Source organism: Nycticebus coucang, chromosome 10 (assembly GCF_027406575.1).
Source record: "Nycticebus coucang isolate mNycCou1 chromosome 10, mNycCou1.pri, whole genome shotgun sequence".
NCBI lineage: Eukaryota > Metazoa > Chordata > Mammalia > Primates > Lorisidae > Nycticebus > Nycticebus coucang.
The window spans coordinates 19,036,053-19,058,241 of NC_069789.1; the positions used below are offsets into that span (position 1 = coordinate 19,036,053).

Consider the following 22,189-nt stretch of genomic DNA (forward strand, 5'->3'; position numbering starts at 1 on the left):
TCTGCAGTTATTCTGATATTCTTCCCCTTGTAGGTAATGGTTTTCTTTCGTCTGGCAGCTTTCAGAATTTTCTCCTTCATATTAACTTTAGTGAAATTGCTTATGATGTGTCTGGGGGATGTCTTATTTGGGTTGAGTCTGCTGGAGTTCTGAAACTGTCTGCTATCTGAATTTCAGAATCTCTTGGCATGTCTGGAAAGTTCTCCTTCATAATCTCATGGAGAAGAGACTCTGTGCCTTGTGAAGCCACTTCGTCACTTTCGGGGATCCCCATAAACGAATATTTGTTTTCTTCAAATTATCCGAGAGCTCTCTGAGAGAGTGGTCTGTTTTTGCTCTCCATTTCTCTTCTTCTTTGAGGGTTTGGGAGCGTTCGAAAGCTTTGTCTTCAATGTCAGAAATCCTTTCTTCTGCTTGCTCCATTCTGTTACTGAGGGATTCTACTGTGTTTCTCAGCTCTTTGAGGGATGCAACTTCTTGTCTCAATGTGTCGAATTCTTTGGTCATTTGGTCTTTGAATCCGTTGAATTCTTGAGATAACTTTTGGAATTCTAATTCGATCTTATTTGTTATCTAGATCCTAAATTCAATTTCTGACATCTCAGCTATTTGTTTGGGCATGGGGTCTTGTGCTGTTTCTGCCCCATTGATCCTTAGGGGAGTTGATCTACTCTGATTATTCATATTGCCAGAGTTTTTCTGTTGATTTCACCTCATGATTGTTTTTCACCATTTCCTCTGGCTGTCCTCAGAGTTGGGGAGGCATCTCTCCAAGATTAGACCCCAGCGGGATCACTCTATTGTTGCTGGATCTTTGTAGGGCGTGACCCTGTGTAGTTCCTCTGGGGCTGCTCTAGCTAGGGAGTTCTGGTTGTGGAAGCAGCTCCTGTTTGTGACACACCCGGATCCAGCAACAGGGCTGGGGGTTGTGTGCACGGTTCTGGGATTGCCAGGCGCCCAGTGACTTTGGCACAGAGAGCCCAAGGTTCCAGCAGTCTCTGGCCAGGAGAAGAGCTCTGCGCAGAGGCAGGGAGGGCTGCAAAGGGCATGCAGCTACCAGAGTCCCTGTCTAGATGAACGGGCTAGTGCGGAAGCTGGGAGGACACAGGGTTGCGTGGCTCCCGCAGTTCCTGGTCAGGGAATGTGGAGGCCCGGTGGGTGCGGGTCACTGGTTGGGGGTCGCTGCATAGCTTTTATGGAGGTCTGGGCGGTGCCAAGCCCAGGAGTTTGAGGTTGCTATGAGCTGTGACGTCACGGCACTCTACCCAGGGCAACAGCCCAAGGCTTCAGTGTGCCAAAACCGTCTCACTCTGCCCCTAATGATTAAGGCTGTAAGGTAGCTCAGCCCCCGCCTTTAGGCTGCTCAGTCAGTAGGTTACTTTGACCCGCCCAATCCTTGCTCTGAGACCCTGAGAGCGGAGCTTGCCGGGGCAGTTCTTTGGCAATGGCTTCCTGCGCCCAGCTCAGTGGCTCAGTCTGGGGCCTCAGACAATGCCCAAAGTTCTCCACACTCCTGCTCAAGCTCTCCCCAAGGCAGTTCAACTGAGTGCCAAGTCCAAGAACACCAAAACAGTTCGCAGGTAAGGCCTTCTGGTTTGCAGTCTCAATGCTGCTTGTACTTACGGTTGCCGGCATGATTAGGTCGATCAAACACACGCAACCACTTGCCAGTTTTCCACTGTTTTTGTCCTCCTCTTGGGGTCCAGAAGTCCCTTGATGGCTTGCTGTATCCTCAAAGGAATGATTATAGGCAGATCCCACCGGCCAGAGATGCCTGGAGTCTTGTCTCCCCAGACTCACTGTTCCCAGTTGCAGGGAAGCTGTTACTTGGACGCCATCTTTAATCCTTGTCTGAACACTTATTTTTGATAAGACTTTATTAAATTCATTAATTAGTCAGGAACTAGATAAGATAGATAAAACCAGTTCACAGGAGAATTTAAGGCACTGGGTATTCATGGACAATTTAATAAAGGAATGTCAGGATTAGCTTGCTGGGTTAAATTCAAACCTGCTTGATGCCCCGTTTGGAAATGAACCATAACTGTTGGGCTTGTCTTTTTCACCAGACAGAAATTATTTGCATCATCACCAGACAAAATCTACAAGTTAACCTCTGCCCTACTGAGTTGTAAAAATATCCCAGTCAGTAGAAAAGCAATCGATCAAAGGTTGAACTTAGCACTGCGCTGCAGGAACACCCGTGGTCTTTTACAAGATTGCGATTACTTTCCTGAGACATTCTTTCCTCAGAAACAGAGTTTCCTCAGATATTCTCCTTTTTCTTCTGGTAATTTCCTTCTTTCTCCCATGTACTTCCGCAGTTCTTGGCACATCTCTGCCATATTATAATTAAGCAGTTAATAGCTAGCATTTATGCAGTGCCTTGACCACAGCATGCTCTCGGCCTACAATTTCAGTTGGAATCACTACAACCACCATGTGAGAAACTGCTGCCCGCATCTAAAGGTGAGGGGACTGGCTCCCAGAGGTCCCTTCCTAGCGTGAGGTCCACGGTTGGGGAGGGAGTCTTGACTCATTTAATTCCCACTGCTCTATTTCAATTTTGCTTTTATCTACCTCATACTGAAGGCAGGTAAGTGTTTCTTCCCAAAACATCATAAGTTTTCCAAGGATTCACTAATATTTCATCTCTCTCTCTCTCTCTATTTCATTGCACCTAACAGGTAAATTCTGAATCATTATTCATTGCATTGCACTCTGACAAGTAAGAAACAGCCTCTGAAATACACTTCATAGTTATTATCTGGCAATTTTCACTTTTATTACCATGTGTCAAAGACATGGCTATGAAATTAACACAAAACCATGAAATATCAGTTCTTAGTTTTTTTTTATTTTTATTTTTTTGTATTCAACAGATTTCCAGCACAAGATAACCGTGCAGGCCTCTCCCAACTTGGACAAACGGAGGAGTCTGAACAGCAGCAGTTCCAGCCCCCCCAGCAGCCCCACCATCCTGCCCCGGCTCAGAGCCATACAGTGTGAGCTTCTTCCACCACCACAGGTTTACCTGGCTTGGATCTAAGTCAAGCAGACATGTTTTGATAGCAGGTTGTAAGCGAGCACGTGACCTTCCGTGTATGCCACAGCTATTTGGGAAACAAAATCTGGGCTTAGTTTCTTTCATCTCATTTTTTTAATACTTACCACACTGAATTTTAGTTTCTATGCACCTGTAATGTGACCAGGCCCCGGAGTAAGAGAGTGACATACCACACATCTTGTGACATTCTGTGAAACACTTGCATGCATAATCAATTTTACCTAATCATATCAGCAGTCATTTACATATGGACATCTTGAAAAATGAAATCAGGAATTCAGGATTACTTCCATTGCTTTCCATGTCTCGTTAGGGAAAAAAATGTTTTTGCTTTTGTGGGATTTAACTTTAATACACTGTAGGTTTGACCAACTTAACACTGCGAAATTCCTTGTAGTATTTTGGTATTTGAACAAGTGTCCAGCTGGGAGGAGACTGTACGTAACAGCACTTTTCTGGCACTTTTCTTTGCACTTTGAGAGTTTTGGTGAGGCCCTGAATCAGAGTTGAGTGGAAGGAAATAAGAAAATAACTGATTTTTTTTTTTTTTTTGCAGTTTTTGGCCTGGGCTGGGTTTGAACCCACCACCTCCATCATATAGGGCCAGCATCCTACTCCTTTGAGCCACAGGTGCCACCCCTGATTTTCTTTTTTTTAAAGCTGAGTCCAAATAAACCTCCTGAAGTAGGCTAATGTAGGTACGTAATGTGGCATTTAGACTAAATTACCGTAGTAAGCCATTCTTTTGGAGCTTCTTCTGTCTTTACCAAACTTAATTCTCTTCTGCTCACCTATCTTTGTTTGGAGGGAAAAAAATTCCAAAAGAAAATTTTCTCAAGTGAAGGCTGAACTGAATTGTCCTCCACTTCTTTTGCTAATGAAAACCTTGGCACCAGCAGAGATTTCTTTTGCAAGCTTGCATAGCCCAGGATCCTCACCATTGTGGATTGTGGTGAAATGGGATCTAAATTATCCTGCAATTCTTAGAACTAAAGCACCGTCTCTTATCATAATCGATTTGTCTTTGTGAGAATGCATTTCTCATAGAGCTGTACTTTGTACCCCGCCTTTGCCTAGATAGAGTAAGGGCTTAATCAGAGGGTCCAGAAAGGGGGTCAGGGCTGGTCTCCCATGGCCCATGAAGGAACAGGGGTGGGTGCTACACCACCTCCACTGCTGTCCAGCTGTGCCCTCCTCCCTGTGTCCTCACCTTCTGCCCCTGGGAACACCGCCTCACAAAAGAGAGGGAGTGGCACGAGGTAGGGCTGGCTGAGCCCAAGATTTGTGCTAGTTAAAGTGAATACTCTTGGGACTGCAAATAAATTCCAACCCCGTAGAGCAGCGGTTCTCAACCTGCGGGTTGTGACACACAGGAACTGTAGTAAAGGGTTGTACCACTGCTGTAGGGACCTGAAGCGTGAGGAGGAGCATCCTTGCACCCATTCTCAGAAGTCGTGGTGAGGATGGCCTGATCCAGGCAGTCCAGCAGGACTGGCTTTATGTGTAGGAACTTCTGACTCATGTTCTCTAATCCGATTGTTGCTCATCTTCGATCTGACCTGGGTGCTCCAAAGCCTCCTTGTGTCCTCCCCCCCCCCATTGTAGATGTCCCCTGTGTGCACAGTTCAGTGTAATATGAGGTTCAGCATGGGCTTTGGAGCCACGCTGGCTGGGATTGAATCCCAGCTCTGGCCCTGCCACTTGTGACTTGGGACAAATTCCCTAATCTCCTCAAGCCTCAGATTATGTATCTGAATTGTTATGATGATTGTGGTTCAAAAGGGGCTACATATATATAAGGCTCTTAGACTAGTGCCTGGCACTGTCAATGCAGGCAGCTGTCATGGTCATCCGTGATACTGTTACCGTTCTCAGAAGCTGTTTGTGACCTTACGGTCTCTTACTGTTGTCTGCCCTTTTTAGCACTAGTGCGTGTATTTACTGTGAAGATCCTGCCTCTCTCAGATGCCTCAGGGTGCATGTAAGCAGATGTCCAGTTTATGAAAATGGGCTGCTTTTCACAATGAGTTATAGATGTCATCTGCCACATTTTCCCGCCAACCCAAAGATGAGAAATGTGAGGAAAATTGATTATGAAAATCAAATGGGACATTGGTTTTTCTCAAGAAGCAAAAAGAACTTCTGATACTGAAGGAAAGAATAACTGTATGTATTGAGAGAGCTAAGAATCATTTCATTAAAAGTGATCAAAAGAGAGATTACCCCAGAGATTCTTTAAAGTATACCAAAGAAAAGGACCTCCATGTTAGTATGACTTTGGAGAAAAGGGTGGGCATTTCACCATCATGTAAAGAATCATTGTTTGATACAGAGAGAACGTTCTGATATTTGTACAAAATATGTGTTTCCTCACTATGTTTTTTCTTACTATTGCTATCACTGGCTTACTCTAATAACTAGTACTATGTCATATTTAGGGCACACTTCTCTTGGAGAATAAGAAATAGTTGGGGTCACAGATCCCCTGCGAATTTCAGCTTTCAGAGGACAGTCTCACAATTGAAGACCTAAAGCGAGGCAGAAGACCCTTTCTCCCTGGTTGAATAGAATAGAACACTGGGGACGTCTCCCACTGTTTTAGGAACCTACTGCGTTAAGTGTACATTTCGACATCTTTCCCACTAATAGAATATCATAATGGATGAAAACTTAGAGCATTTATTTTTCCAAAGAGGTAATACAAGCTGAAGAGATCAGTAACCCTCCCCTGCCCTTCCCCATCCTACCCTGTCTTCCTTATCACCCTTCATAACAAGCAAAAATCAAGATAGCTGTGCTACAGGTGGATGGCGGATTTGGAGAGGTGGAAAGATTAAACCAAGCTGCATAAAGACAGACGTCTTGTGACCCAGGATCGCAGTTAACATCCCCCCATATTCACGTTTGCTGGCCTCATCCTAGGCTGTTTCTGTGTGATAATCCATTCAGTGCTAAAAACAACCTCTTCAGGTGGGTGTTGCTGGGATCCTCGCAGGAGGCACAGACAGATCAGAAGACTTGACCTAAGCTACTAGCTACCAAGTGGTGAAGCTGATTCAGACACATCTCCACCCTGGGTCTCTTTCCAGCTTCTTAGGACAGTAAAAGGTCAATAAATGTTGAAATAAAAAAGTGAACAGCTTACTCAAGATTGTCAGACGCGTGCACACGGACATATGTGCGTGTATCCACTGTATCCACATACAGAGAGAGGCACAGACATGTACACACATGTATGGAATTTGGAAAATACTGAAACACACAGAAGAAATCAAACATCCTCCACAGAGTGTCCAATTTAATAAAATGATGTAAAGCAGTTAAAGTTCCCTCTTTATGCCAGTAATCTCCATCACAGAGGATTACTTTAATAACAGTATCCATATTTATTAACTTTTCTTCTGTGTGTACGTATGTGTAATACACATGCTTAAACACATAATTTTGTTTTTTTAACATATATATATTTTGATTTGCATTTCTCTAATGGCTGGTGATAGTAACATCTTATATGCTTTTAATTGCATATATTTTGAATATTAATTCTTCAGCAGACATAACGGTTTGCAAATATTTTCTCCCATTCTGTGTGTCGTTATTTTACTCTTTTGATAGTGTCCTTTGACACACAAAACTTTTTTTTTTATTGTTTGGGATTCATTGAGGGTACAAAGAATTAGGTTACCCTGATTGTTACAGTCCTTCTTATAATTGTGTCCGCCCCCAAGAGGTGTGCCACACACCATGACCCCTATCCGCTTTCCCCACTTGCTTATCTCCCAAACTCCCTTGTATTAGCTCATCTACTGTCTTCATATTCGAATTGAGTGCACTGGATTCTTGCTTCTCCATTCTTGTGATGCTTTACTAAGAAGAATGTAAACACATAATTTTGAACAAAAATTTGTTATACGTAATATTAAATATATAAATTTTGTGTATCATTTTTATCTGTACTGCATCTTTGATGGGCACAGAGTATTCCATCGTATTCCATCATGTAGGTAGTTCGTAAGGTTTCAAACCATCTGGAACGTTTTAGATTCTTTTTTCCTAAGTGTATAGTAATAGCAGCAACTTTCCCTGGTGATTTCCATATCAACTGTAGGTACACTTAAAGGTTAGAGGAAGAACATAGCAGTGTATTAGCAAAACGTAGGCATTAAACAAGGATGGGCTCAGCACCTATGGCTCAAGCAGCTAAGGCGCCAGCCACATACACCTGAGCTGGTGGGTTCGAATCCAGCCCAGGCCCGCCAAACAACAACAGCTGAACCAAAAAATAGCTGGGTGTTGTGGCAGGCGCCTGTAGTCCCAGCTACTTGGGAGGAAGAGGCAGGAGAATCGCTTGAGCCCAGGAGTTGGAGGTTGCTGTGAGCTGTGATGCCACAGCACTCTACCCTGGGTGACAGCTTGAGGCTCTGTCTCAAAAATAAATAAACAAACAAACATGTATGTACACCTTTCTGGGAAGTGGGAAAAGCAAGATACAGAAAACTGTTTAATATTTTTAGACTTAAAAAAAAAAACAACTGTAGCGGGCAGTGCCTGTGGCTCAAGGAGTAGGGTGCTGGCCCCATATGCCGGAGTTGGCGGATTCAAACCAGCCCCCTGGCCAAAAACTGCAAAAACAAAAAGCAACTGTAGCCTAAGCACTGTAATGCCTGAGCCAAACTGATGGCAATGAAGAAGCAGCTTAAGTCTCAATTTTAAGGGCGGCGCCTGTGGCTCAGTGAGTAGGGCGCTGGCTCCACATGCTGAGGGTGGCCGGTTCAAACCCGGCCCCGGCCAAACTGCAACCAAAAATAGCCGGGCGTTGTAGCGGGTGCCTGTAGTCCCAGCTGCTCGGGAGGCTGAGGCAGGAGAATCGCTTAAACCCAACAGCTGGAGATTGCTGTGAGCTGTGTGAGGCCACAGCACTCTACCCGAGGGCGGTACAGTGAGACTCTGTCTCTACAAAAAAAAAAGTCAATTTTAAAATATAATATGCATTCGTGCCTTAAGTTTAAAACTTAATGGGTTTGGTTAAAATATTGAGATACTAAGTTCATTTAAAGTTAAATGATCACTTTGGCTATTTTTTTCCACATATGAAAGTGAAATCCTGGGGAGTGCCTATCGCTCAAAGAGTAGGGCACTGGCCCCACATACCAGAGGTGGCGAGTTCAAACCTGGTCCTGGCCAAAAAAAAAGAGGGGCGGCGCCTGTGGCTCAGTCGGTAGGGCGCCAGCCCCATATACCGAGGGTGGCGGGTTCAAACCCGGCCCCGGCCTAACTGCAACCAAAAAAATAGCCGGGCGTTGTGGCGGGCGCCTGTAGTCTCAGCTACTCGGGAGGCTGAGGCAAGAGAATCGCTTAAGCCCGGAGTTGGAGGTTGCTGTGAGCTGTGTGAGGCCACGGCACTCTACCGAGGGCCATAAAGTGAGACAGAGTCTCTACAAAAAAAAAAAGAAAAGAAAATCCTAACTGTAACAAAACATTAAAAATCAAAAGATAAGTAAGTAATCAGATCTCTGTTTCTAATTTACCTCAAATCTGTATCTTTTCTATTTTTCCATTTTCTTTCTTTTTTTTTTGGCCAGGGTTGGGTTTGAATCCGCCACCTCCTGCATATAGGGCCGGCGCCCTACCCCTTTGAGCCATAGGCACCACCCACTATTTTTCCATTTTCTTGCTGTTTTTGTGATTCGAGAAAGGAACTTGTCAGATGATCGGGGAATAGATCATTTCTTTATTATTTTTAAGTTTTGAGTAAGGTAGTTTTAGAACTGGTTTTGTGCATTTAACTTTAATTAATCAAAGCTAATATTGGTTTATGATGATGCTCTGTTTAGTGACTTCAGATGAAAGCAATAAAACTTGGGGAAGGAACACAGTCTTTCGGCAAGAAGAATTCGAAGATGTAAAAAGGAATTTCAAGAAAAAAGGTTGTACATGGGGACCAAATTCGATTCAAACAAAAGAAAGAACTGATTGCAAAGAAAGGTACAGCATGTGTGTGATCTAGCAGAAACCAGTGTGTGCACGTGGGGCTGCGGGCGGCAGGGCCTGTGTCAGTAACGTCACGTGGGCCAGGCTGCACTTGCAGAAAGCATGTAAATCAGTGCAGAGATGTCTGAGTATTACTTTAATTTTCCAGGATGAATTTGTCATCCTAAATTAATTATTACTTAGTTAAGCAGTTAAAAATCTTTCTGATGCTGTTTCTGTCTCATTTTATTTGTACTTTGTTAGCTCTTCAAAATTCAGAATAGAAATGTGTTCTCTTTACTACCTAAAAAATATTGTTGGCACCTATACACCAGCACCTAATATGTGTATCATGTGGTTCTATTATATAAAAATAGACATTTTTCTCTTGTAGGATAAGACCTCTCTCAGATGGCAACAGTCCTTGGTCAACTCTCCTAATAAAACATCAGAAAGCTACACCCTTGGCTTCGTTATTTGTGGAGCAGCCAGGTAAGTGTGTTTAAGGAAGTGGAGCTTGTTTGAGTTAGATTTAGTGTCTGAGGGCTCTAAAGCTTTGATAGTCCTACATGGTTGTGTAAAGTAGCAGAGAGGAGGTCAGCACATAACTGCTTTCTTTATAGCTTTACTTACCTCAAAAGTTACTTTCCATCTTGTCTTTATGGAGGAAACTAATTAGGTGCTACATGTGTTTGGGGGAATTTGTAACTCCTGTTCTTTATCAGAAAAAATTAGTATCATAATTATGTAGAACCACACTGATTTAGTATAGGAGATATTTAAATATGAAAATGCGGATTGTCTGGAAGTTCTGCTGAGAGTAAGGGGTATGTATGTATCTCAACCTGTTGACATGATGAAACACTGGAAGCAGGTTGTCTGTGAAAAACCACTGCTTGGAGAGTTTTACCTTGGAATTTCTGCTTATTTTAAATGAATCATAGACTACCCGGGTTCCATTTCTCTTTCAAAGGCTTCTTCTTTATGAAGTAAAAAGAAGCTTGGGAAAGCAGAGTTAGGGGGTGGGAGGAGTTCAAATGGAATAAAAAGAGGGCCCCCCTGAACAAAAAGACACCACTGGAAATAGCACAGGCTTGTTTTGAGAAAAGGCTGCATCCCAGGTTACCCAGAGCAGTGATTTTCAACTGGTGTGTGACTACCCTGAGAGGATATTAGATGTGCCACGGAAATATTTAAAGATCATTAATTAAATTATTTTCTAAAGACGTTCAAAGCCCAGTAGGTGTATTCTTTTTTGTTTAACTCTTTTTTTTTTTTTTTTGATCATTGTAATTTAAGTGTACCGCAGAAATTTAACTGTAGGTTCGAGCGTGGTGTGAGATAGAACAGGTTGAGAACACTGGTTTGGGTTATCGAGCACGTTTTGGGTGTGGCAGGGTGCCATGCTGGACAAGCTGGAGGTGCTGCTGAGGATCGCTTTGGAAACCAGACTAAGGAGTTTGTTGTTCTGTCATGCGTCGATACACTTATTATGTATTGCATAAATAATAAGAATTTTGGTTTCTGCTTCAGCCAGTATAGTTCGTAACCCTTTGGAATTGTGTAAACTCTCGGGAGAATGCTTATCTGTTGCAGTGGCCCCAAAACTTTACTAAAGTTACTTTTAAACCAAAAGTAAAGAAAAAACTTTTACTGTAAAGAAACTTTACTTGTTACCTTTAGTTGAGATCCACCACCAGAATTTCTGATTCCACAGCATCGAGTAAGCCAAGGATTGGCATTTTGCCAGTCCCCAGGGTACGCTGCTGCTCCAGGCCACACACTTTGAGAGCTGCTGAGCAACGGTTCTTTCACACACAGGCAAGCCGTACCTGATAGAACCTGCACGTTTATTTAGGTGAAGTGAGGGAACGTGCACATTTGGAATGACTTATTTAGTGCCTGTGTCCGTGTGTATGCATTTCTGCATACTGATGGCTTTGCTTCTACAGTAATGAGGAACAATTTGCTGCAGGCTAGGAAACAGCAGCTGGTTTCCTAGCTGGTTCATCTAGACAGAACCTGGAGTTGCAGAGCCCTGGAGTCTTACCCGAGAGCCCTCGGGATGAATCATTTACCAAACTAAAAAGGACTGAGTGGGTTTTGATTTAGAATGTTTATTTATTTATTTGATTTTTGCTTTATTTTACAATTCAGTTTAAATAATTTTTACTATACAAATGGCACTATAGCATGTGTCTTTATACCTTTATTTAGGGGTTTGTGAAGAGCCAAAACTTTCCCCTGATGAGTTAGAACACAGAAAACCAAAGCAAATAAAGTTGCCTAGTCAGGCCTACATTGAGCTACCTCTTTGGAAAGATGGTCAGAGAGAGAATCCTGTGGAAGCCAAAAGCTGGGAGGAAAGAAGCTCTGTGAACTCTGCCACGGACTCTCCTCAGGTGACCCCTACAAACAGTTTGAGTAGATCCCCCCAGAGAAAGAAAACGGAGTCGGCTCTGTACAGGTGCACCATGCTGCTGGCGTCTGTCGCTCTGGGACGAGATGTCGGAGAGCTTACTAAGTCACAGGCTGCTGAAGAGCCCTGGCCCAAGGAGGAGAAGAAGAAGCGGGACGGGCTTTTCCAGCGGGCCTCCAAGTCACGCAGAAGCACTAGTCCTCCCGCGAGGCTGCTGTCCACAGGTGGGGAGGCCAGCAGCCCACCTCTGCTGCCACTACCAAGTGCTGTGAGCCTTCTCTCCATGCCGTCCCTCTCCACCAAGTGCCTGCTGGAAATGGATGGTGAAGACCTGTCCATGGGCAGCACACCTTGTGACCCCAAGATGTCTGCTCCAGATTTTTGTCCTGCTATTCCAGGAAGTAGATGTGAGCCTGCCCCCATGCCAGCACTTGGGACTGGTCACAGTGCATCTGAAAGCCTGCCTCCTTCCTTCCTAGAGCAGACACCTGGGAATGGGCCTGACTGTGCTTCTTCAAAAGATAGAGCATCACATCACAGACGGACCATGTCTGATGGAAGTCGGACCTCAAGTAGGTTGCACAGTACTTGGGTAAATGTAGCAAACACCACTGTGGACATTAGCATGTGATGGGGTGGGGTCTGGGATTTTATCTTTTCCTAGGGATAACATTTAATTCATCTTTACCCTTCACATAGGTCTTTGAATTTCACCCTTCTCTCCTCTTTGATTTGATTCTAATTTCACCTGTAATGGGGATTTCTGAGAAAAGTATAATTAAATTTCTGGGCCTTAAATGTTTAATTGCATATTAAAGCAGTAAGAGCGTGTGCCAAACCCTCGTGTTACAGAGAAGACAAGTTATTTGCCCAAATCTGAACCACTACTGAGAGTGGAGTACATCTAGCCTTCTTACCTTTCCTGTTCCCTGCGTCAGATGGCTGCATTGATCATTTATGCTGGGGCTGAGTTTAGCAGGTATATCAGTCTGCTGGGGCTGCGTAACAAAGTCCCACAGACTGGGGGGAGGAGAGGGCTTATTCAATAGAAATGTGTTGTCACACATAGTTCTAGAGGCAGGAAATCTGAGATCAGAGTGTTGTAGGGTGTTTTCTCCTGGGGCCTCTTCCTGGCTTACAAATGGTCTTCTTTCCCCTCACGTGGCCTTCACGTTGTGTGGCTGTGTCCCAATTTCCCCTTCTTATGAGGATACCAGCATATTGGCTTGGGGCTTACCATGATGACCTCATTTTACTACTATTAATTCTACAAAGATCCTATCTCCAAATACAGTCACATTCTGAGGTCCTGGGAGTTAGGCCTTCCACATACGAATTTTAGGAGGCATATAGTTCACCCCATGACAAAAGGTATTGCCCTACTGATATGCGATACACCAAATAGTCCCATGAGGTTTATATCCAGATATGGGAGTTCTGAAAGAAAAATAAAATTTTGTAACAGATTTTCCTTGTGCATTCGCAAAAGGGGATTGATTGGAAGGCAAATGCTGGCATGTTGCAGCACATTCCAGATCAGGGGTTCTCAACCTTCCTAGTGCCGTGGCCCTTTAATGCAGTTTCTGGGGGTCGAGACCCACAGGTTGACAACCGCTGCTCTAGATGATCAAGCACTGTGACGTGAATTGTGTGTCTTTGTGGCAACTCTGTTCTGTATATATTACCTGCTAAGAAGCAAGGGAAATAGAACTCATGGAAAATTCATGAGTTACTCAAGACCACAGAGTCACTAAGTAGTGGTATCAGAAGGCAAACCCCGGTCCCCACCGTGTCGTGCTGCTGTCTCCTCCTCACAGCTGCTTCTTTCCATTTCAGAGCTCCACACAAGTGGACGATGCTATTGTGTGCTTGAGTGGGACTCAGCCTTTGAGATTTCTGGGGTTCAGTGGCACTTTGATACTCACCTTTGAGCAGATATTGTAGCTTCTTTGGAAGGATAGGTGACTTGGAGTCTTAGGACTAAGGTTGAAGTTCTAGCTGTGCCATTTTGTAAGTTCATGATCCTGGGGAAATTATATAACCTGCTTTCTTGTTTGCATGCCTTAGAAGGCATCGTCATGTCATAGACAGGACTGTGGAAGCTGTCTGAGTTCACGTCTCTTTCGCTTATTTGCTGTGTGACTTTGGGCAAATCACTTAACCGTTTTGTGCCTCAGTTTCTTCATCTAGGAAATGGGGTGATGATTATGTAGTAATATGCTTACCTAATCTCTACCACTAACTCTTCAGATGGTGGTAAAAATCAAATAACACACTAAGTGTTCTGCAGCGGTTGACTATTTTTTCAACATGAAGATAATTACAATAACCTCATAACCTATCATGAGTATTAAGTGAGGTAACATATGTGAAAATGGTTTTTAAGTTGTAAAATGTTATGCTATATGAAAATTGAGACTGCTTTCATTCTGTTTCTCTTTTCCTCTGTCTCTTTCCTTTAAATACTATACCTAGACATGTTTTCAGATTATTGTTCATTGTCTTTAAGATAAGTTGGTTTATTACCCTTTTGTAAATCAATAAAGTATTGGAAGTTTATAATTGCTCAAGGAGAAATTCTAGCATAATAATCCCATAAGAAAGCATTATTTTCTTATTTGTAAGCCCATAATTACTCGCCAAAGCAGTAATAAGTTAATTGTTGAGGACAAGCAAGAGAAGCGGTAACATGTAAAAACCTAAGCGCTTTCCTATTTTCGTCAATTTTTTCAAATTATAATCAAGAGTGAAGTTCAATCATGTTAATTTATTCCAATCTCATCCATTTTGAAAGCTCCCTTGTTTATAAGGCACTTACAGTGACCATTGTCCTAAGCACTATCAAGATGATCTAGCTCTGTTTACAAATATCATTTCTGTAGGTTGAAGTACTCTTTACAACCTTGCAGTACTTTTTCGTTTAAAAAGAAAAAAATTAGGTGAGCAGTGACACACACCTGTTGTCTCCGCTACTCCGGAGATTGAGGTGGGAGAAGTATTTGAGGCCAGGCCTTCCAAGCTGCAGTCCTCACACCTTTGGATCACCTCTGCTGTACAACCTAGGCAACTATGTTAGACCCCATCTCTAAAAATATACATATTCCAGCAGTTGTAAAAGGTTTTTTTTTTCTGCTTTTTGTTGAAGGCCATTTAAAAGTCATCACTTTGTTGAATCGTCATCATAATTATTTGTCTTCATATCCATTGTTTTAAAAGTCATTATCAGCCAGGCGCAGTGGTTCGCACCTGTAATCCTAGCACTCTGGGAGGCCAAGGCAGGTGGATTACTTAAACTTAAAGAGTTTGAGACCATCCTAAGCAAGAGCAATTCCTCATTTCCACAAATAGAAAAACTAGCCAGGAATTGTGACGGTCACCTGTAGTCTAAGATCACTCAGGAGGCTGAAGCAAGAGGATCACTTGAGCCTAGGAGTTTGAGGTTGCTGTGAACTATGATGCCACCAGCACTCTACCCAAAGCAACAGAGTGAAACTTTGTCTTAAAAAAGTAAAAATAGGGCGGCGCCTGTGGCTCAGCAGGTAGGGCGCCGGCCCCACATGCCGAGGGTGGTGGGTTCAAACCCGGCCCCGGCCAAACTGCAACAAAAAAATAGCCGGGCGTTGTGGCGGGCGCCTGTAATCCCAGCTACTTGGGAGGCTGAGGCAAGAGAATCGCCTAAGCCTAGGAGTTGGAGGTTGCTGTGAGCTGTGTGACGCCACGGCACTCTACCAAGGGTGATAAAGTGAGACTCTGTCTCTACAAAAAAAAAAAAAAAAGTAAAAATAGACTCAGTGTGTGTAGCTCAGCGGATAAGGCACAAGCCACATACATCAGAGCTAGTGGGTTCGAATCCAGCGTGGGTCTGCCAAACAGCAAAGACAACTACAACCAAAATACAGCCAGGCGTTGTGGCGGGCGCCTGTGGTCCCAGCTACTTGGGAGGCTGAGGCAAGAGAATTGCTTAAGCCCAAGAGTTTGAGGCTGCTGTGAGCTGTGACGCCACGGCATTCTACTAAGGGTGACATAGTGAGACTCTGTCTCAAAAACAAACAACAAAAAAAAGTAAAAACATAAAATAAAATTAAATAAAAAGTCACTGTGTAATTGCCCACTGTCTTGGCTTTCTCCTCAGCTGGTACAGCTTTTCTCTCAGCCACCCCAGCCTGTGAACTGCCTCTCCACTCCTCCTCTGGTCCTCTACGTCACCAGCCAGGCGAGATCTCCTCTGGGACACATGGACCTGTCAGTGCCCTTCCCCGGCCTCGCCCTGCCTCCTTGAGAAGCCCAGTCGGTCGGCCGCAAGCTGTCCCACAGAGAGCAAGGCCTCCCCCTGCAAAGGCCACCTGTGCACGGGGCTGTCCGGGACCAAGCCCTACCCATTTCCTTGGTGCCAAGGAAAGAACTAAATTCTATGTACCTTCATTACTGGACGCGGACATGGAAGGTCAGAGCAGGGACTGCACTGTCCCTCTGTGCAGAATGAAGAGTCAAACTAGCCAACCGTCTATATATGAGCTGGAGAAAGAATTTCTGTCTTAAATTAAGTGCCTTGTATTATTTAAGCATTTCTTTCTTCCTGGTATTTTTCTTTTAAGGTGAACAAATGAATACAATATATCTACCTTTGAATTGTTTCATGCTGCCCTGCTTTCAAAAGCTGTGGCCATGTTACTAAATTAGTAATGGACAGTTAACTTCTCCAAACAACGAATCTGATCGCTATTAGCCGTTGTATTTTGTTTTCTAGTGGATTCTTCTCTAGTGACTTGAACTACACAAAAGTGTAAAGCAAGAAATGCGTACCCATGACAATTATGCTGGGTAGAATTATCTTAAGCACAGTTACAATGTTCTGTCCTCATTTATATTCTTGTCTGTTAGTCCAGAACAGAGATTGTGATGAGGCGCATTGGGTTTGCTTCCTTTTTTTCCTTTTCTTTCCTTTTCCCTTCCTTTCCCTTTCCTTTCCTTCCTTTCCTCTTTCTTTTCAACAAAAAGCCAAGAAAGAGCTATGAGTTCTTGGCAAGAAAAATGTGATATTTGTAAGTAAAGGTATTTTTTTTAAATCTGATGACTTGAATACAGAATCCTATTTCAACTACTTAACCCCAGCTGTAGGCTCATAAGGCATAACTATGTCCAATCTCACCTAAATTATGCAATGATATTTCTCTCTAAGAAAATTTTACTAAATAACTTATAAAAGTTTTACTGAATATAAATTATAAACCTTTTATCCATTAGAATTCCAAAGCAGAGTTTAGAAGATTAGTCATTGACATTTAGCTGAGACTATATTGTATGTCCCTGGGCAAGGCTAATCTTTAGGTTTTTCTTTTAGAAAGGCTCTTCTGGGCGGCGCCTGTGGCTCAGTGGGTAGTACGCTGGCCCCATATCCCAAGGGTGGCAGGTTTGAGCCCAGCCCTGGCCAACCTGCAACAAAAAAATAGCCAGGTGTTGTGGCGGGTGCCTGTAGTTCCAGCTACTCAGGAGGCTGAGTCAGGAGAATCGCCTAAGCCCAGTACTTGGAGGTAGCTGTGAGCTGTGGTGCCACGGCACTCTACTGAGGGCAATAAAGCGAAACTCTGTCTCTTAAAAAAAAAAAAAAAGAAAAGAGAGGGCTCTTCTGACATCAGTAGCCTTTATATGGTTTTTAGAAGTGAAAGGTTTTCCATTCATTTTTTTTTTTTTTCCAAGGAAACAACAGCTTTATTAGGAGTCTAGGCATGTCAGGAAGACCCAGTTTAGTCACAGAGAAGAGAGGTAAATAACGGCACAGGGCAAGAGTATAGCATTATGGAATAGCCACTCAAAAAGTAAGTGTGAAAATAAAACCACTATCTAAATATCCTAATAGAAGTGCTGCTGAGTTTAGCCCAGGCGAAACTTCTAGAAATAATGAGATTTTGCATAAAGGGAGAGCTCTCCGGCATTGCTACATCTGAGCTCTGTATGAGGGTGTGAGTCTGGCAAAGAATAAGTTGAGGAAAGTGCAGGTGAGAAAGGAACCCTAAGTTTTTGGACAGAGAATAAACTGGGGCAGCAGAGGGATACTGGCTGAAGAAACACAATATCAGGGCAATGTCTGTCATGGGGGTGTAGAGGATTCTGTGCAATCTGGCATGTCTCCAACAGGTCCTGGGCGACACTGAACCACTTTCTGAGGCCCCTGGAAGACAGCCATTTTGGTTCTGTTCTGACTTCATTCACAGCAGAACCGCCAAGGTCCAGCACCAAGTCCTGGATCATAATTAGATGAGTGGAATGGACTGGCCATCAGATTATACCTGTACCTCACAGTTTAAGAGAGTTCCTTTCTGGAGCAGTGACTTTTCTCAGACCAAGAAAGAGTTCACCCAGTATGGGCCCAATCTAGAAATCACTCCCACCTTCACAAGAGCACCAGGTGGAAAGAATCATTCTCATGAGTCAAAGCTTTAGATCTTGGCCTTTAAATCTCTTGGATGGAAGATTAGTCTGATCTATCCATGCCCAAGTGCTGGCTGTGTCACAGGATGCAGGCAGGCAGTGCCTGTTGATAATTAGCCCAAGTGATGTGATGCTGATGCTCTCGTTACTTTCACAGGCAGGAAAAGAAAAAATGAGGCAGGTTTCAGGATAGCTAATGCCACTTAATTCTTCCATCGAATTTGCGCGCTGCTGAGAAGGGCGTCAATCTTCTCTTCCTCTGCGGATCCTTTATCTACCTTACTCCTGTATGCTAGCAACTGCTGACGATCCTTCAGGTCCCGGCAGGTCTGAGAATCTGAGGGCTCTCATTTCTTGGGGACTCACATCAATGACGACATCATGGCATTTGAACTTTGTGGCTAAGTTCAACTTTGTGTCCACATCTTCTACTAGATTAACATATTCCTGTAGTATCTGGACGGGGGCACTGTTCTTGTGCAAAATTTCCACAACCCGATGGAAGCCAATCGGTGCTCTCTTCTTGGTATAGCCTAGCCAGTTCTTTGTGGTGAAGAGGGCATCTACATCATTCCAGGCTCGAAGCTTGGCACGAGCAGCCAGGGCTGTCAGTACATACTGTTTGTCTGGAATCTTAAATGTCTTCTTCAAGTTGATGGGACTGCTGAATGTTCCCTCAGCCTCCGTGTAGTGATAGAAGCAGGAATAGAAAAGCATCGTCACCAGTGGCATGTTGAGGATGGAAGCTTTGCGCGGGTGCTTTCGGAAGATCTCAGTCTGTCCTGCTGATTCTAGATGTCGATCATTTGCCTCAATAATGATCTGACGTTCCAGGAGTGTATAATGGTCTTGGATGTGTGCAGAATCTTCTGCTGAAAATGGTAAACCAATGCAGGTCTTGAGAAATTCCTTTCGTTTCTCAGGGTCCTGAATGTTCAAATGTTCTCGATAATGGGAAAGCGCAAGTTCTTCTGTTCTATCTAGGAACCTAAAGAGGTCTAAAAGCAGCTTTTGATCCCCTATTTCCTTAAGGAAGTGAATGAAATGTCTCAGGGCAACCTGTCGCACCTCCAGCTCCCGGAAGAGGATCTCTTTGCACAGCGTCCTTTTCAAGAAAATCAGAACTGCAGTAATGACGTTTCCATCATGCATGCTTACTGCCTCTTCCAGGAGTTGTAGCTTGTCCTGTAAGGAGCGGAATCTTTCTAGTGAGCAGACCTTGCCCCTCCGGAGGCGTCGCACTGTATCACTGGGGCTCCAGTCATTGCTATAATCCCTATACTCCCCCTTGGGTCTCCCCAGCTCTGGAGCATAGCTCTTGGCAGGCGTATCTGACAGAGCATCAGAAAGCGACTGGAAACTTCCAGGTCTAGTTCTACCTCTAAAAAAGCTGCTCAAAGAGTAGGTAGAAGTAGGTTTGGGTAGCTGTGTGTAGGAGAAGCTGTTTCGGCTCTTTAGCTGCTCACGTCCCTCTTGGGTTGACCCACTATTACCAGCAGTCTCTTTGATGGACCATGAGATACTTCCCACAGGTTCCCCACTCCAGCTGACTCGCTCCAAGTCATCATCATCATCATCATCATCATCCACGAAATCTCGAAGGCTATTCACTGCTCGCTTGGACTCCTTTAACTGTGAAAGCTCATCATCGTCATCATCAAAGGTGAAAGCCTTGAACTTGGAGCTGTTCCAATACTCCTCCTCATCACCCTTTGTCCGATTCATCTCTTCCACATCGAGCCCTCCCTCTCAGGACAGTGCCAGCCTCCGCCACCGCTGGACCAGCCTTTTTAGTCAGGCAGTGCGACATAGAGAAGGGGCGGAAGGTGACTGTCCCGGGGCGGAGCAAGGTTTTCCATTCTTCAGTAGAATTTTTAAAAACTAAATTACACGCGCCTAGCTCTGTTTGTGTGTATCATGTGTTGCAAACTGTTATGTGCTTTAGTTTTATTTTTCGATTTGAACCTATATTCTGATACAATCCAGAATACACTCAAACACTGCCAACTCAATAAACAGCCGTACAATATTGTTAGAATTTAAGTATTTTGTGACTGTTTAACATTTCGTGTAATTGTGGCTAAATGTTAGACATCTGTTGAGATACAGTGGCAATGACAACTCTGTCATGGGTTACTATCAGAAGTGAGTGTATAAAAAGGGTCTTTGCATAGCAAGTTGGTGTTTTAAGTGATTTAAAATTATTTATGACTCACTTTTACAATCATATGTGTAGGTTATCAGTAGACTACTAGATTATTGCTACAGAAATGGCTAGCCAGGAGCTTGGTAAATTTGTGGAGTTTTGTTAAATCTATTGTTCTTTCTGTCTCTAGAATATGGTTATTCAGAAGACAGACAATAAATATTTAAGTTTTCCATATAAGGAAAAATGAAATTAAAAACATTGCTTGCTATTATTTAAGATTATACCTTGGTTAAACTGAATAACTTAAATGTCAGCAATTTAAAATAAATTCCATAAAGTGTGATGGAATACCTAACCTTAGGTAATAGGGGAAAAGGGGAAACCATATTCTTTGGCTCTTTTGGAACATCTTAGTCACCAAGCAGGTACGCCCAACAGATGACAGACAGAGTGAAAGGACTTTGTGAACATAGTGCTTTTTGCCCTAATGGAAATAATCTTGCTTCTGGGATTCTTGCAGCAAAAGCTCAGGTACTTACTTTGTCTTCTTGTATTATCATCCATTCTGTTGTTCATTTTCACTTTCCAGTGGTTACTGAGTTACGTAAGAGAGATTTGGTTTCCTCAAAATTTTGTTACACTTGAAACTAAGGTTAGCTGGTTTTATTCAGTGTTTTAGGAACATGTAAGAGTAAAGGAAAGCCTTGCCTAAAATGATCAGTACATGAAAGAAAAAGAATAGAAACTATGTCCATGGTTTTGCTTCTACCAAAACATGCCTTCTATGTGTGTGCGTGCTTGTGGGGTGTGTGTGTGTGTGTGTTGTGTGGGTGTCCATCTATCTAATCTCTGTCACCCCTCTTCCTGCTCCCGTTAGCTTTATTTTAGTCAATTCTACATTGTGATGAATCTAGAAATAAAGCTACATTAAAAAGATAGTTGCAATATAAGAATTCAGTTTCACATGTCATTGCACATAGATATTTTCTGCCGTGATCTGTTGTATATTTGTGATTTTCTTTGTGTGTTAGTGAACTTAGTAGAATCTGGTTATTTATTTTTTATAGGCTTAATAGCTCACTGAAAGGTAAATTAAGCTGATTATTATTAATCAACAATTAAGGTGCTCCCACTGCAGAAATTTAAGGCATGGACCTGATGTGCTATATTATGAGGCCTTGTGACTGTAAAAGATGTTTACATATGTTGTCTATTTTTTTAATAAACTTTTTATAGCTGGTCTATTTGCTCAATGGCTTTGATATATTCCTAATGATTGTGATTATAGTTTGCAATGGTTTACTTTGTATTCAATAAGAAAAACTATGTTAATAAAGATTAATAATGCTTAATGAGCCAGGTCTTACTTACCATGCTAAATTCATTAAAGTGGAGATTACTAAATGAGTCAGGGGATTAAATATTCCAAAAGAGGTATAATAAATATTTTATTTAAAATGTTCTAAGGTTGGACATGATTGCTTAAACCTGTAATTCCAGCATTTTGGGAGGATCACTTGACCAGTACCATCCCAGGCAACACTGCAAGACTCCATTTTTACAAAACAATAAGAAAAATCAACCTCAGCATCGCTAGTCCCAGATATTTGCAATGCTGAGGCAGGAGGATTGTTTGAACCTAAGAGTTTGAGGTTGCCGTGAGCTGTGATCATGCACCTGCTAGCCCAGGTGACAGAGCAAGAACCTTTCTCTAAAAATATAACAAAATAAAATATTGCTTGGCTTACATATGCATTGAAAAATTGGATCTTATGGTGAGACTTTGCAACCATAGCTTTTCAGAAGGTACATTTTTGCAGAGTGGAATTACCTGGTGCTATAAGAATGTGATTAATGAAACATGTTAATTATTAACTTGTTGTTTAAATCAGAGGAATTTCAATTGCCATTTAACATCTGGTAATTCTTACTAAGTGATAAAAGTTTGAGGGCAGCCAAGCCAGGTGATGCCTATATTTAGTCCCAGCTACTTGGGTTCTTGGTAGTGGGAGGATCACTGTAGTTCAGGAGTTGGAGGTTATGGTGAGCTGTGATAATGCCATTGCATTCCAGCCTGGGTGACAGAACAAGACCCTAGCTAAAAAAAGAAAAGAAAAAGTAAAATTAGCAAAAAAAAAACAAAACAGCCAAACTG

At 42.9% G+C, this 22,189-nt stretch overlaps 2 protein-coding genes across 5 annotated transcripts in view; one reads left to right on the forward strand and one right to left on the reverse strand.

Moving 5' to 3' along the window:
- The window catches only part of MAP3K21 (mitogen-activated protein kinase kinase kinase 21), a 72,485-nt gene that overhangs the window by 45,442 nt on the left and 4,854 nt on the right, over nucleotides 1-22,189 (forward strand). The window contains exons 6-12 of one of the 4 annotated variants that reach the window (XM_053606267.1): nucleotides 2,883-3,005; nucleotides 8,902-9,052; nucleotides 9,432-9,529; nucleotides 11,255-11,680; nucleotides 11,936-12,028; nucleotides 15,589-17,122; nucleotides 19,736-21,455. In XM_053606267.1, coding sequence (XP_053462242.1) covers nucleotides 2,883-3,005; nucleotides 8,902-9,052; nucleotides 9,432-9,529; nucleotides 11,255-11,680; nucleotides 11,936-12,028; nucleotides 15,589-15,995 — 1,298 coding nt within the window. In that variant the 3' untranslated portion in view covers nucleotides 15,996-17,122; nucleotides 19,736-21,455. Of the gene's footprint in view, nucleotides 1-2,882; nucleotides 3,006-8,901; nucleotides 9,053-9,431; nucleotides 9,530-11,254; nucleotides 12,029-15,588; nucleotides 17,123-19,735; nucleotides 21,456-22,189 lie in introns of those variants that run through there. The other 3 variants (XM_053606265.1, XM_053606266.1, XM_053606268.1) reach the window with 3 other exon arrangements.
- LOC128596668 (spermatogenesis-defective protein 39 homolog) lies at nucleotides 17,135-19,739 on the reverse strand. The gene is made up of 2 exons (XM_053606269.1): nucleotides 18,252-19,739; nucleotides 17,135-18,214 (listed from the first exon to the last, which is right to left on the reverse strand). Exons 1-2 carry the CDS (start codon nucleotides 19,608-19,610, stop codon nucleotides 18,089-18,091), a joined length of 1,485 nt encoding a protein of 494 aa, XP_053462244.1. The 5' UTR covers nucleotides 19,611-19,739; the 3' UTR covers nucleotides 17,135-18,088.